The sequence below is a fragment of the Telmatherina bonti genome (genome assembly GCF_933228915.1).
Source record: "Telmatherina bonti genome assembly, chromosome: 17".
Classification (NCBI taxonomy): domain Eukaryota; kingdom Metazoa; phylum Chordata; class Actinopteri; order Atheriniformes; family Telmatherinidae; genus Telmatherina; species Telmatherina bonti.
Window position 1 is genome coordinate 11687437 of NC_136615.1, and position 14150 is coordinate 11701586.

Sequence of the window (14150 nt, forward strand, 5' to 3'; positions counted from 1 at the left end):
GACGCCCTGCATCTCCTACAGAATTCTTCACAACTAGCGCAGAAATATGCTTTTATTACAGTTCTGCTTTCTAACCTTTGGCCTTGAGGTCAGGCAGCGGGTCAAGAAGGGAGCGTTCAGCCATTATCTCTTTGTCAATGGAGTCCTGGAAACACATGGGGCTGGTGTAGGTACGTGACACTGTCAGATCAGGCTGCATGGATGAATTAATAAGCAGGGGGTTTGCTGCAGAACGCACAAAGAGGAGAAATTAATTGTTGTCAGCGATTAGATCTTTTCAAAAACATTTATGCATGATGACACTTTTGATTAGAGTGATACAAAAACCTAAAAGGAATGTCAAAACAAGAAAACATCCATTTCTTCACATGCAAATGTGACACTTTAATTCAGTAATGCTTCGCTTAAACAACACTCTGGATGTTATGTGATGTGTGCCTTAAAGATTGCCACACATATTGTTTCATTCATACATCAGAGACTTTATAAATGAACAGAAAAATCACACTTTTCCTTTGTCATTTTAAAAGATTAAAGTAGAAGTTACCCACACCCATATATAATATACTTCAATGAAGCTTCATCATTAAGCATGAAGACACAAACAGTCACAGCTACTATTAATGAAAAAAATGTAAATGGCATGTTTGCATTATTGGGGATTAAGGAAAGTAGGGAAACTGTTATCATAGCAACAGTGACTGCAACAGAGCAATGCAATGCAATGAATACTGTCCTCCTGCTGCAGCAGCATATAGCTGTGCATCATTCAAGGAGAGAAGGACATGCAGGATATTGCAGAGGTTTGGCGTTTTTAGCCCCTGTAATACCGGGAACAGAGACCAAGATTAAAGCTTTCCCTGCCTCCTGCTGTGTTATCAAAATGAACTTTATTATGCCCTGCTGAGGGCTCCTGCTGTGGCCTCCCATAATGCCTGCCTTGTAAAAATATGCCTCAATCTGTAGGGCAAAACACACCACGCAGCCGAGCTCTGATGTTTCTGTGTTTGGAGACACAAGGCCACAGATGCATAATTTCTGGGCACAGAAAAAAGAAAGTAAAAAAAAAAAGCCTAATAAATTGCATTTTTAATTTCCTAATCATGAATAATTGATTGAAGTTTTGTTGTATGGAAAATAATCCCAAAAACAGGCAAAACACAGTGCCCGAAAGAGAGCCGGTTATTCAACATTCTGCTGAATATATGGAGCAAGGAAGAAGGTCTGAGTAATAATAGATAAGAGTGAAATTATTAACACACACCATCCTTCTTGCAATATATTTTCAGCAAAGGTTTATTGCTCGGGGCGTAGTGATGTTTGCAATAAAGCAACAAATACAATGCATGTTTTATAGATTAAGCTGTGTGTTATTGGACATTTGCTCAACAGCTACATAACAATAAGAACCTCCTGAAGCTTAAGTAAACAAACTAAAAAAATTAAATACTGTCATTCTAGCTCCTGAAGTGTAATTGATGTAGTTATAATACAAAGAAATAATTGCATTATTCAATATGTTACATAAGTACATGCAGCGTGAAAGTACAAAACTCTACGTGCGTATTTACATTTAAATCCAATGACATCAATATCAGAGAACATTTATGGGGTTTTGAATTGAAATAAATGACAACAGCTCAAAATCAATATCTTTAATCTTACTTAAGCTAAAGCCAGCTCCATTCAGTGTCATCTACAAATTGCTGTGAATTGTGAGTGTGTCAATTATTGTAATGTACCCATAAAGACGTTCTGGGGAAGAAAAGAAAACAAAAAAAAACTCTGCCTCTCCTTAATTTCTGTATTTTCCAGATGTTTGCAGGAGAATGTCTCTTGTATAACATTCATACAATGAAACTGAATTACATTCAGAGCGCTGTGTATGTAAGTGTTTTACAAGGAAAACTGATTTAATTCAAAAGGGAATTTTATGTTCTTTTGATTGATCCAACAAAACAAATTAGTTTAGTTCTGCAGCTGCAGCCGGTCCCTCGGTCCCAGGGCATCAACTAGTCACTATTTGTCAACGCCTGCAGTGTTTTTGAGCTACAAGCAACGCGTTTTTGGAGTCAGAGCACCGACACACCAACTGCAGCGACACAAACATGAAACCAGCGTACATGTAAACAACTTAAGAAATTAATTTTTGACATCCTTATTATGGTTTATCATTTGGTAGGGTAAAACGATAATAAATAAAAATTAAAATAGAAAAAAATACATATTGAAAAACAAATAACTGGATTTTCCTGCAGTTTTCTTGAAAAAATTGAACTAATTTTTCTGAGTAAATTTAGCATTATGCATGTTTGCAAAGTGCACTTGTTTAAACAAAAATGTAAACATGAACCCCGCAAAACCACATGTAAACCTATCGTTACGTTTGAAAGTAATGTCAGTTTCCATGTGAAACTGAAACGAACTCTTGGGGCCAATGTGGTTTAGCACATTTGAAACATGTGAAGCATAAATGAAACACATGTGAAGCACTATGTTTTTAAATAGGAAAACCACCATAAAATTTTCAAATTTTTTAACTTCAAGATGTAAACCACATAATCATCCATAAAATTGAAATGTTTCAAATGAACACGACTTTCAAATGTGATTATGAGGATTTAAAATGAGAATAAACATATGTTTCACATGGGCTTCGTACTGGCAGCTGCATGGCTTTCATGTGCGATTATACAGGTTTCAGAAATTTAAATGGGTTTCACATATTAATTTCACATGTGGTTATATGGGTGAACATGTAATATAAAGGGTTTAATATGTAATAACAAAAAAATAATAATGTAATAACAACAAAGTGTATTCAGAGAGAGGCTTCTTCAGGTCTGATGTAAGACTGAAAGATACAGAAGATCATTCCTGCCAGCAGCCATCAGCCTCTTGAACAAGACCTCCTCAAATTAATTATTATATACTACAAATTTTAATTTCCCTTTGGGGATTAATAAAGTATAGTAAAGAATGTGTCCAAACCTTTGACTGATAATGTAAACGACTTTCTACATGGGTTTCATGTGGGAATTATATGGGTTTGACATTAGATTATAGGGGTTTTTCATTTCAATTTAAATGGGCTACACAAGTGTTTTTTGGCTTTCTTATGCTATTTTACATGTAATCATATGGGTTTCATTTGTGACATTTAGGTTTCATTTGGGATTACATGGTGCTAACATGTTCGTACCATGACTGTGTTGCAAAATATGTCTTGCTTACACCTCCAAAGTCGCATGTGAAATGTGACTTTTCTGAGGACACAGCCAAGTGCAAAGAAGATATTTATATTTTTACACAGTTTAGAGTCGATTCTGGAAGATAATGTTATGTATTCTGAGTCTTATATTTTAACTATAAATTTAAACTTGTATTGATTGGCTGTTTTAAAAATTTAAATGCATGTCAAAATGCACATGTAAAAGGGATGAAGGCAGCGGTCATACTGTGGTTAATTGCTAATGACGGCCTGTGGTCATTACTGCACATACACAGCTGTATCAGCACAATGCATAAATAATCAGACAGCAATAGGTTAAATAAACCAAAATGGCAGTTTGTGGTTGTTTTCCTTGATTCCCAATTATCATATGTTAATATGCGTCTCTTTCTGTGTTAATATGAATTTCCCCTGAAGGAGATCAGCGAATTCACAAATCATTTCATCGGATAAAAAGCTTCGTTTAAACATTATCCTGCAAAAAAAATCTTGATTCTCTTCTTTAACTAGAAGTTCATCTTATTCCTTTGTCATTTCAACCATGAGCCATTTTCTGCCATCACGCCCCAGTGTGCTTACAGCAACGTGCTGAAAGTCTTCCTCGCAGTCAGATGTATTTTAAAACTTAAATTGTTAAAGATCTTTAACTTAAAGTTGAACTGATTGGTGTGTGTGTGTGTGTGTGTGTGTGTGTGTGTGTGTGTGTGTGTGTGTACGTGAGAAACTTGCTTGCACGGCTCACCTTGTCGGGAAGTCTTGAAGCTTAAAGACTGGAAGCCCCCAGTGAGGGCGGAGGAGTCGATAACATCAACGCCGTACTCACTCTGGCTCCGGCGGTAAAGAGTGACAGCGATGATCAGCAACACCACGGTCACCACGCCTGCAGCCAGACCGGAGTATAAGGCCACGTCGCTGCTGCTCTCCGCACCTTGGAACATAAAGAAAAGTTTGCATTAATTTTTATTTGGCATAGCTTGTCTGCCTCCTGATGCAGCTCCGTTGTTCTACTCTGCTGCGTTAAAGCCACTAATGAGGAACCATGGAAGGAAGGCGATTATAATCAAGCCAACACCTGACTGTCATTTCAAAGACTCCTCGGCTCTGGTGTTGGAGGCACTCTGTGTTCTACTGGGATAATATGACAAAACCAATTCATTAAATTAGCTCATCTGCACCGATTATGCTCTATCTGCTCCCACCAGTATTGAAGCGTCCAACTCCACAAAGAGAAAGAATGAGTGGGAAACAGGAGCTGCAAGTTTGTTCTTGAAAGATAATGAGATCTGCGCTAAAACAGGACACGCTGAGAAATCCTCTAAGTAGCCTGAAGCTCACACGAAGAAAGACAAAAAAAAAAAAAGACAAAATATGCAAAGCAGTATTAACAGCTATAGCAGCAGGTTAATTGAGGGCTTGGGAAGTTTTGGCAGCCTGACTGCATTTTTCCTGTCATTCTTGAAAAACAAAAATGCACAAATATGTTAAAGGACAAATAAGGAGGAAGGGGAGAATGAGTGCTTGTGGCTTAGCAGGATTCAAATTGATTTTTCTCTCTGGAAAATACACAATGGCTTATTTCCCTAAACAGCAATTCAGCATAAAGTGCTGGATAATTGGTGGTTAACCACAGACAGTTGCAGCTGAAATGCTACACCTGATGAAGTTGAAAATCAGGGTATTAATAGAGGTGTTCAGGACGTGGGCACGAGGCACAAGCCGTAGCGCTGATAAAACCCAGAACAAACTAAGGTTTTAACTGGAAGAACCTTTTAAGACCTCAAGGTTTTCTGGAAATGGTCCACTGGACCATTCATTTCCAAGCCTTTAAAACGTTACATTTGTTCATTTTTACTGAAATACTTTTGTCCCTTGTGCTTCATTCCAGACTTGAAAGATAAAAACACAAATGTTGCATCAGGTAATGGCTTTTAAGTATTATTTTTATTTATTACTTCTTTATATCAACGAGGGGTGGTAGTGGCTCAGGTGGTAGAGTCGCTTGCCTTGTGACCTGATGGTCTGATTCCTGCTCCCCTACGCTGCTGAAGCTCCGAGGGGGACATGATTGTTCTCCGAGAGCTGGTCCCAAGCCCGGATAAATGCAGAGGGTTGCTTTTGGAAGGGCATCTGGGGTAAAACGTGCCAATTCACCAGTGTGATGATTCACTATGGCAACCTCTTCGGAGGGACAAGCCGAAAGGAACAACAACTTTTATATATCAGCTAACCTAGTAATCATGCATGTATATATACGGGATGCTAAGAGTGTGTCAGAACATTTCTCTGACATGACTTTTTGCCTTCACTTTAGCATGCTGAGTATAACTTGCTGTCAGATTTACCTCTTGCCAGTTTGGAACTATTTTTCCCATATGTTCTTTTCAAGTCACCCAATTACGGTCATGGGTATAGGATTTGTTTTCACTTTAAAGAAAGAAAAAAACTGAGAGAAAAGTTAAGTCCAACTTATGTTCTGCATGCAGGTGATTTTCCATGGATAAATTATAACTTTTGCATCAATTTAGTTGGAAAGTATCTTCATATAGATGCATTTCTTTCATTTAAACCTCTCTGGATGAGATGTTTTTCTCTCTGTATATGACAGTATTAGCATTATTCTGGTAATGTTAGGATATCTTAAGTTATTAAACCATTTAAATATTTAAAAAATGTAAAAAGGAAAACACGGCAGCCCAACTTGGCTGGGGTCCTCTGTGCTCCAAGCTTCAGCAGCAGCAGTGATCAGAAAGCAGATTTAGGAAAGTTAAAGCCGATTACAGAACAAGAGTGTTCATAGTTTTATGTGCTAAAGTACAAGAAAACCCACCTCAACACAAGTTTTTGGCCATAACATTATTATCATTTAAAGCAATGAAGAGTAGCTCCGCTGTTATCATTGTGAATGCGATTGTGTTCCTGTTTCTTTCTTTCAGCACTTAACTCCTCTTTAACCATTTGTGCCACTTCAGTCATTCAAACTTTAATCTTTTCGGTATATTCAGGAGAACTATGCTATTTGAGTATCATGACTTTTGTCATGGCAAACTTTTGTAGTTTTTGAGATATTTAGCGTTTGTAAAAATAACTTGTGATTGGAAGACAAGCCTTCAAAGCAAATGCGGATTGGACATTGAAAAAAATTCAGCTCATCCATTGGTCAGTTTTGCATAATGAACTGCAAAGTGCTTCAACAGGGTTTAAGTTCTGCACCAGTTTCCAGTCTGGTACATGGCAGCCTTATTGATACTGACAACCTTCTGCCCGTACCTCTGTGGAAATGTCTCTTAACAACCATGTACACATGGAGAAGTTCCTGAATATCTTTGTCAGTGCTGGTTTGAAACCAGCAAGTGTCACATAAATTCATGGTGGTATTTCATGTTTTATTGAAGCTGTTTCCATTCACACAGTGTCAAGTTGTATGATTTGGCTGTTTCATTTTGTGTATGCAATTTATTTAATGCGAATGCCTATGGGGGCATTCAAATTATTGAGATCCTGTTCGGCCATTTTTATTATCATTCCACCAAACTTTGGCGCGCTACTCCTCCTGCGCCGTTCAGGTCACTTCAGTCATTTGCATCTCAAACCCTGCAGCTCCTTCAGGAGAAGTGTGCTATGACTTTTGTCGTTTCAAATCTTTGTAGTTTTTGAGATATTTAACATTTTGCAAAAATTAATTCAACCTTGTGATTGGGTGAAAGTCTTTCAAAACCACTGTGCACTGGACGTTGGAAAAATTCAGCTCTGCGATTGGTCAGTTTTTGCATAATGAGCTGAAAACTGCTTCAACAGGGTTTCGGAGATCTGCACCAGTTTGCAGTGTCCGCTTTATCAAGTTCCCGTCCCCACTGTCTTTCCTGCAAAATGTTTGGCACACTACTCCTCCTACACCTTTTGCCTCACTTTCTAACATGTAAACTTTTCAAGTTAGTCACATTTTTGCCAAATGTTAAAATCCTCTCCAGTGATTGGACAAAACGGAAGTCATCTCAGCGATTGGTCCATTTTGTGCACTGGTACACAGGTACGCATACAAGGCACGGGTTCAAATGCAGCATTTAACATATAGCTCCATTGTCGTTTGTTGGCTGTTGCTTGTGTGTTGTGTGCAGTTCTGCAGGCTGCTCAATGTGAACTATTGGTCTCAGCTGCACACTTCAAGGAGCAAAGGAATTTATTTGCAAATGTCGGAGTTAAAAATGAAGGATTTGTTCCAACAATGTTCCCTGCAACAAGTCTTTGACATCTTTACTGGGGTTAAGCTCAACCTTGCACATGTTTTTGCAATCCCGCTAAATACACCCTGCTGGAAGTGGAAAAAAAAGGCGTTCCCATCCCAATTGGAAGAAATTTCAATGCTTTTTCCAAGGTGCAACTAAGAGTAGTGAGTAAGTCAGTGTGCTTCAATACAGACGTTCATGGGTTCAGTCCTGATGTGGGGCAATTAGAAAAAATGTCAGTTGATTTTTTTTTCTTCAATTTCTTATATTTATGCAATTTCATTTCAATAATTTAGAATAGATGGGCATTCACAGTTGCTATTATTTCAATAATAGCTGTTTCTAGTGTATACAAATGTACAAACATGTTTTTTTTTTATTTACGCGTTTTTAAATATTTATAATGTAAACTAAGTGCACTTGAAAGATCCATTGCATTTGTTCCATTGACAGTAAAGCTAATCTTAAATAAACATAATTGTTTATTCGGTAGGGTTTAGGACTAAATAAGCTTTACCTTCCTCCTAAAATCTCTTTCCAAACAGAAAAAGGCAAATTATGTTCAATGCATCTCCATGGAATTGATGTGAGCCACGTTGTTTTCCTTGTCAGCATGATGGTTTTTCTTTCATTTCAACGATACTCTGTTTTCGTTTTTCTGTTTTTTTTGTTTTGGTTTTGTGCTCATCATAAAGAATTCATTCATTCATACTTCCCGTAGGGGACAAACTCACCTCGGGGCTCTGCATCATGAAGCAGCTTCCGATCTGCTGACAGAGACAAACATCAGAAATTCAGAGTTTGCCTGTAATATTTTGAAATGCTAAAAGTGTTGCTTGATTTAATTACCACTTGTGCATGCATCCATGGCTGCGTGAACTGTGTCAGATGTATGTGGAAGTGAGTGGATGAATAACGAAGATGGATGAGGCTGTTAATGAGCGTGATTATAATGATGATCAACATCTACCCCTGCTCTCCCAGAATATTAGGAACAGTAAATCTATGATGACACAGTCTCTAAACACAATGCGCCCCCACCCCCCCCACCCCACACACACACACACACTTTATTTTGAACCAGAGAGGAGTTTATTCCACTCACTCTGCGTGCAGAGGCCGCCGGTGCAGTTGTCCACAGCCACTGCCACCCCGTCACACAGTCGACCTCCATGTTTGGGCTCTGGAGCTGTACACTCTCTACTGCGTTGCCTCTCGCAGGATGAACTACACACCGACCACTCACTCCACTCCCCCCAGCCACCATCCACTGAGGGATCAAATACAAAGACAGGGATGTGATTTTAACAACAACTGACTTTTGGGGCGACGATTCGATTCAGAATCGATTCTTGATCTAAAGAGATTTTCCATTCATAATCATTACACTTAAGTAACAAAAGGTGCTAATTTCCGAAGTAAATTCATTCTTCTATAAGCTAGAAAGAACTGAGAAATTATTCAGGCTGATTTGATTTAAATTGCAATAAATACAAAACTTTTTTGCTCGTCATTTTTCTTAATTTTAAGAAAAAATAAGACAGTAACCAGACCATCATTCTGATGCTATAATGCCCAAGAAGACAAGTAAAAAGATCCATAAATAAGAATAAAAATGACAAAAAATTTATAATGGATTATTTTATTTATTTGAAAAGAAAATTATTTAAAAAAAAAAAAAAAATCAATTTTAAAACTGTGAAGCAATAAAATCCAGATTTCCGATTTTTATTTATTCAATTTCCCAACTGTAACAAACAACATGTTTTCATTTGTACCAACACACTGCTGAACCAAGACATGCATGAATATTTCCAGTGCTTGTGGGTGAACTAAAGAAAAAAAAAAGCTCTGCAACGTGTTGCAGAGCAGTCCTGGAGGAAGCTAACTGCTGAAATATGGCTCGTACATGTCAAGCACATACAAATGAGGTATTTTTCTCAGAAATGATCACAACATCAGTTTAGTTCATTTAAAAGTTGCTTGGAACTTTATGTAGAGCACATTCAAAGCAACACTTGCACTACTCAACATTTTCCTCTTCAGTTTGACAAAATATGGTAGAGTCTTGTAGACGTGGAGCACAGAGACTCTGATTATGCCACACTCAATCAGGTCTTTTCAGCTGCAAAGGCTCTTTAAGCTCCCTTCTTCCTGCTAATCTTGTACCATGTTTATGTTGGAACTCGGGAGAAAGAATCATTCAGGAGGGGGCATTTGGCAGAGAGGAGATAATGTTTGAAAGAGTGCACTACCTTCCCCTGATAACTTCTTTTTTAAACTGATGAATGTTTGCCTTTATACTTTGGTGTGGCTAAAATCATACATTTTCTTGTGGAAAAAACACTCATGAAAAGCAGAATACACAGTAGTTGTGAGAACTACATGATCCGCCCTCCTTTTTCTCTTTCTCTCACAGACTAAACCGCCACCGTTTGCTTCTCTCTCTGCTTCTTTTTTCAGTCAATCTCGTCGTTTCCAAGAGATTTAGTCTTGATTTGTTGTTTTATGTGGTCCACTGCTTTCGATTTCATACACAGGCCTTTGTTGCCAGTGCAGTGCAGAGATGCAGTGCACAAAGGCAGAGAATTTACACCCTTCAAGCCAACATCTATAAAAAAAAAAAAAAACAACAAAAAAACAAAAACAAAACAAACCCACTTGCAGACAATGATTTCAACTGTATTCTGGAGTTTTTCTCCCCCAAACATCAACCTAAAAAACCGAGATGTTTAGGTTGAAGAAGATAATTTAGCATTTAAGGATATAGCTTGTTAGTATTGTGGTGTGAGACCTTGAATTAGAACATTGAAGCCAAAATGCTGTTTGCTGCAAAGAAACAGGGACCATTTGCAGATTGCAGCTTTACATAGTAATCATCTGCTAATATAAAAGATATTTTAGGTATGTCATGTGGCAAAAATCCAAATATTTTGTATTAGTAATTAAACAAAGTTCAGTACTACATTACTACAATCCTTATCTATTTTTAAGAGCCAGCTAAAGGGGGCATTCACATCAGAATAGTCCGCTAGACTCAGTCCGATTGGGGACTTGGCTTGGTTGTAGAGGGGGTGTATCCATGCAGACTGAGATCATGTTGATGTTGCACTATGGTGAAATGAGTCAAACCTTTACAATTTATCCCCATTTTCACCAAAGGTGGCGCTGCACTAGTATTTAGCAAAAATGGAGGACAAGACCCGCGTGAAGAAGAAAACTCTGTTTCCTCCACCTGCGAGTTAAACATTGAGACGAATCTATCGCTGTTTTGGAGATTTTATGTTTTCTTATGAAAGTATACTGCAGAAATACACTGCGACAATGGACGCAGTATGAACAACAGACGAGGCAGAGGACTCTTAACACGATCGCTATGTATTTACCCACAATGCAATGCCTCTATCTGGTCTGCTTAAAGCGAACCGAGACCTGCGTTTGTAGGCAGACCGAGTCTGCTCCTTTGATCCGAATTAGAATTTATTTGGCACATTCATATTTCCACAAACGAAGCGGACTTTCCGAGAAAACGGACTAGGATTCGAATCAAAACGGCTAATGTGAACGTGCCGAGACTCTTAAAGGAGCTTTTCTGCACTTACTTCAACTGTTGGAGAATATGGTCCAGTTCATTGCAACAAACCAGCATGCATCCAAGACGACATTGTGGGATCTATTGCTTCTATAAAACATGCAGGGCCCTGCCTATAAAACATACGATGTCAACTGTTTGATTTCTTGCTTGTGTTGTTCTCACTCTCAGATTTAAGTTGCTTTGGATAAAAGCATCTGCTAATTGACTGTAGAATAGAACACGCTCTGGGACATGGATATAGGACCTTTGAGGGAGTCCTTTGCCATTTCTTGTCAAGGGGAAATATTAAATAATTAATATTCAACATAAGCATCTCTCATTTTGTGTCTTTATTTTGCTACTTTAACTGATTTCTTTATCTGTACTTCTATTTGTACAAAAGGCAGGAATGTGTGACAGCTCTGAGCGACACATCAGCCTGCACAGCGAGGTGGTGTGTGTGTGTGTGTCTTGTAGTTGAAATGCAGCTGTGGTTGCACTGTATGTCCAGAAAAACTGAACAACAGAAATGGTGTGTGGCCCTGTGTCCTTAAGGCCCTGTGTGCTACAGACTCTCCACATCGCATGTGTTTCAGTGCATTACATGCACGCTCGAGGATTGGGGTCTGCAGAGTTTTCAGCAACCAGACTTTGGATTTTCGCTGAGAAGCTTGATCCGTTTGCAGAACTTGGTCAGCAACAATGTTTAGCCCGGTGCTTTGTGTAGAAGCAATATGTACAGAACTGCCAGCATCTCAGCAGAACACAGCGTGGCGATAGGAAGCTGTCTATGCTGTTCACGTCACCGGCTGGCAGCTTTAATGTGGCTCATCGGGGAAGTTATTGAGCACAGGATTATACAATATCTAATTTTAATGCTTCTTCAACGTACAAATTATAGAGCATCAATTTGGCTTCTTTTATGCAAAAAAAAGATGCTAAGTGGTTTGATTGTGGAATATGACTGCAAAAATATGAGTGTCTGAGTTGTTAAATGAAACGATTAGAACAGATTTAATACCACTAAATCTGATTAGTGAAGTCGGGCACTTCTAAAGCGCTCCTTTTGGAAGATGAATCAGTGTGAGGGACTGAACTTAACACAATGATGTCTGGTTTTATGGGGGGAAAAAAGCATTTCTATGACAGTAACTGTTGAACTTGTTGGTTTCTGGCCATCAGTTGTATCGATGTTAGTGATGTGATGCATCATTATGAGTCTCTTCTGTGTTTTAAACTTGATAATTAATCGTCCATGATGTTCCCATATCTGACTTCCTGCCAGGCTCATCTAGTGTTTGGAGTTGGTGAAGTGTCTGTCAAAGAAGCAGAGCAGCTGCATATGTTCAGCAGAGTGAAGCTTCTTCAGGGATAATTCTGCAAAGCGTTGCAGCCCATCTGCTACAAACACATGCACTGGAAAAAAAAAAATGTGATCAACACCAGAGAGGTGCCCATGTCCTGTGTGTGTGTGTGTGTGTGTGTGTGTGTGTGTGTGTGTGTGCGCCTCTGTGTGTGTGAGTGAATTAAGTGTTCATTTATAGATGCAGAAAAAATTTACATGATGCTTTACTTTAAAAAAAATCCAAAAGTCTCCCACCTAAAACATGTAAAATACAAGTATTTATTTACATTAATGTCTAATTAGTTCAATGAAAATGGGCATAGTCTCCGTGACGTCACCGGTAGGTTTCTGAAGAGCTGAATTGAAGCTCGGTGGGCGGTTCCTACCATCGCCATCTTGGCAGAGGCATGCGTGTCGTCTCACCCGGAAGATACAAATATGGGCAAAGAGGTGGAGCTGAGAGGGGGGCTGTGAGCGTCATGGTGGATGATTGACATAGAGCGAACTCCAAGCTTTCTGTAGCTAAGCGCTAACCGAGCTAACCTGGAGATAACAGGAGCTAACCAGCTAACAGGTAAGCGGGCTAAAGCTAAGTCACGTTGTTGTTCTATATTCTTCTTACTTGAAGCAGGAGATTGGTACCTGTCAATCAAAAGAACACGCCCCTAAATATGATGAATTTTGAGATTAAATTACTTTTAAATGGGCGAGTTAGAAAAAAAATCCCTCCCCGCACAGTTGTCATGAAGGTAAACCTGACCTATAAGCCAAAAATGGAATTTTGAACCAGGCTGTAAACATGTTTATTTCTGCTGTGAAGTTGGTCTTTTTAACATGGGAGTCTATGGGGATTTGCTCTGTTTTGGAGCCCCTGGTGGATGAAGGGGGAACTGCCGTTTTATGCACTTGCATAGGCTTCACTTTTAACCGCCGGAGGTTGCTGCTTGGTCAGAACTAATATCTGACCTGTAGGGGGACATCCTCTCCTACCTGGACAAACTGTGTTGCATGTGCTCTTCTGCACCGACATGCCCTCGCAGAAGGCACCTCCGTTGAGAGGAGCTGGATTTGTGCAAGTTCGAGAACGTTTCTGCACACCTCGTCCACAGCGAACGTTACAGGGGGACCAGTCTGTCCACGACGACCAGCCTCCGTTCACTGTGAAGGTCAAAAAGGTGAAGGTTAAAGCTAAACAATGGGTACAACAAGAACATCGGCTAGCTTACACTGTGTAGTTAACTTGATACTTTCAGTCACATAGAGCACAGCAAGCAAGCCGTGTTGACTCAGGTTTCCTAAAATAGAGCAGGATGATTGGCGAAACTGCTCATTTGCTGCTGGAAAACTATTATTCCACTGCACCTGTCATGCACTTCATTAGCATTATGGAAGTTAATGATTGATGGGCCTTTTGACAGTATTTCAAAAGAATCGGGCTGCAGCAGCTAAATGCCCTCTCTGTATAAATAACAATAACGCGACGAGAGGTCAGGAAAATGAGCACAGAGGCGCTTCAATTAGGCTTTCCTTTAGTGAAAGGAGCTAGTGTGAGTTTGACATTATAATTTCGCTCTGCAGGGCTATAAAAATGTTAGAAACACTGTTTGCCGGCTTGCAGCTACAAAGTGTTTTAAATGAGCTGTTCAGAGCTGGCAGATAAAAGCTGGAGTGTGTCAGTGACCACATCTTAGATTTTCCATCACTAATAATGGACTTCTTGTAAATATTGTGCTGATGTCTCCTTTGTTTAACACAAAAGATCATTGGACTATTAAC

At 39.1% G+C, this 14150-nt stretch overlaps 1 protein-coding gene across 1 annotated transcript in view; it reads right to left on the minus strand.

Moving 5' to 3' along the window:
- Positions 1-14150, minus strand: part of LOC306767919 (netrin receptor UNC5D-like) — a gene marked incomplete at both ends in the record, with an annotated part of 211736 nt that overhangs the window by 28621 nt on the left and 168965 nt on the right. The window contains 5 exons of the mRNA XM_079256085.1: positions 76-225; positions 3975-4160; positions 8190-8222; positions 8561-8725; positions 13365-13532. Coding sequence (XP_079112211.1) covers positions 76-225; positions 3975-4160; positions 8190-8222; positions 8561-8725; positions 13365-13532 — 702 coding nt within the window. The remainder of the gene's footprint in view (positions 1-75; positions 226-3974; positions 4161-8189; positions 8223-8560; positions 8726-13364; positions 13533-14150) is intronic.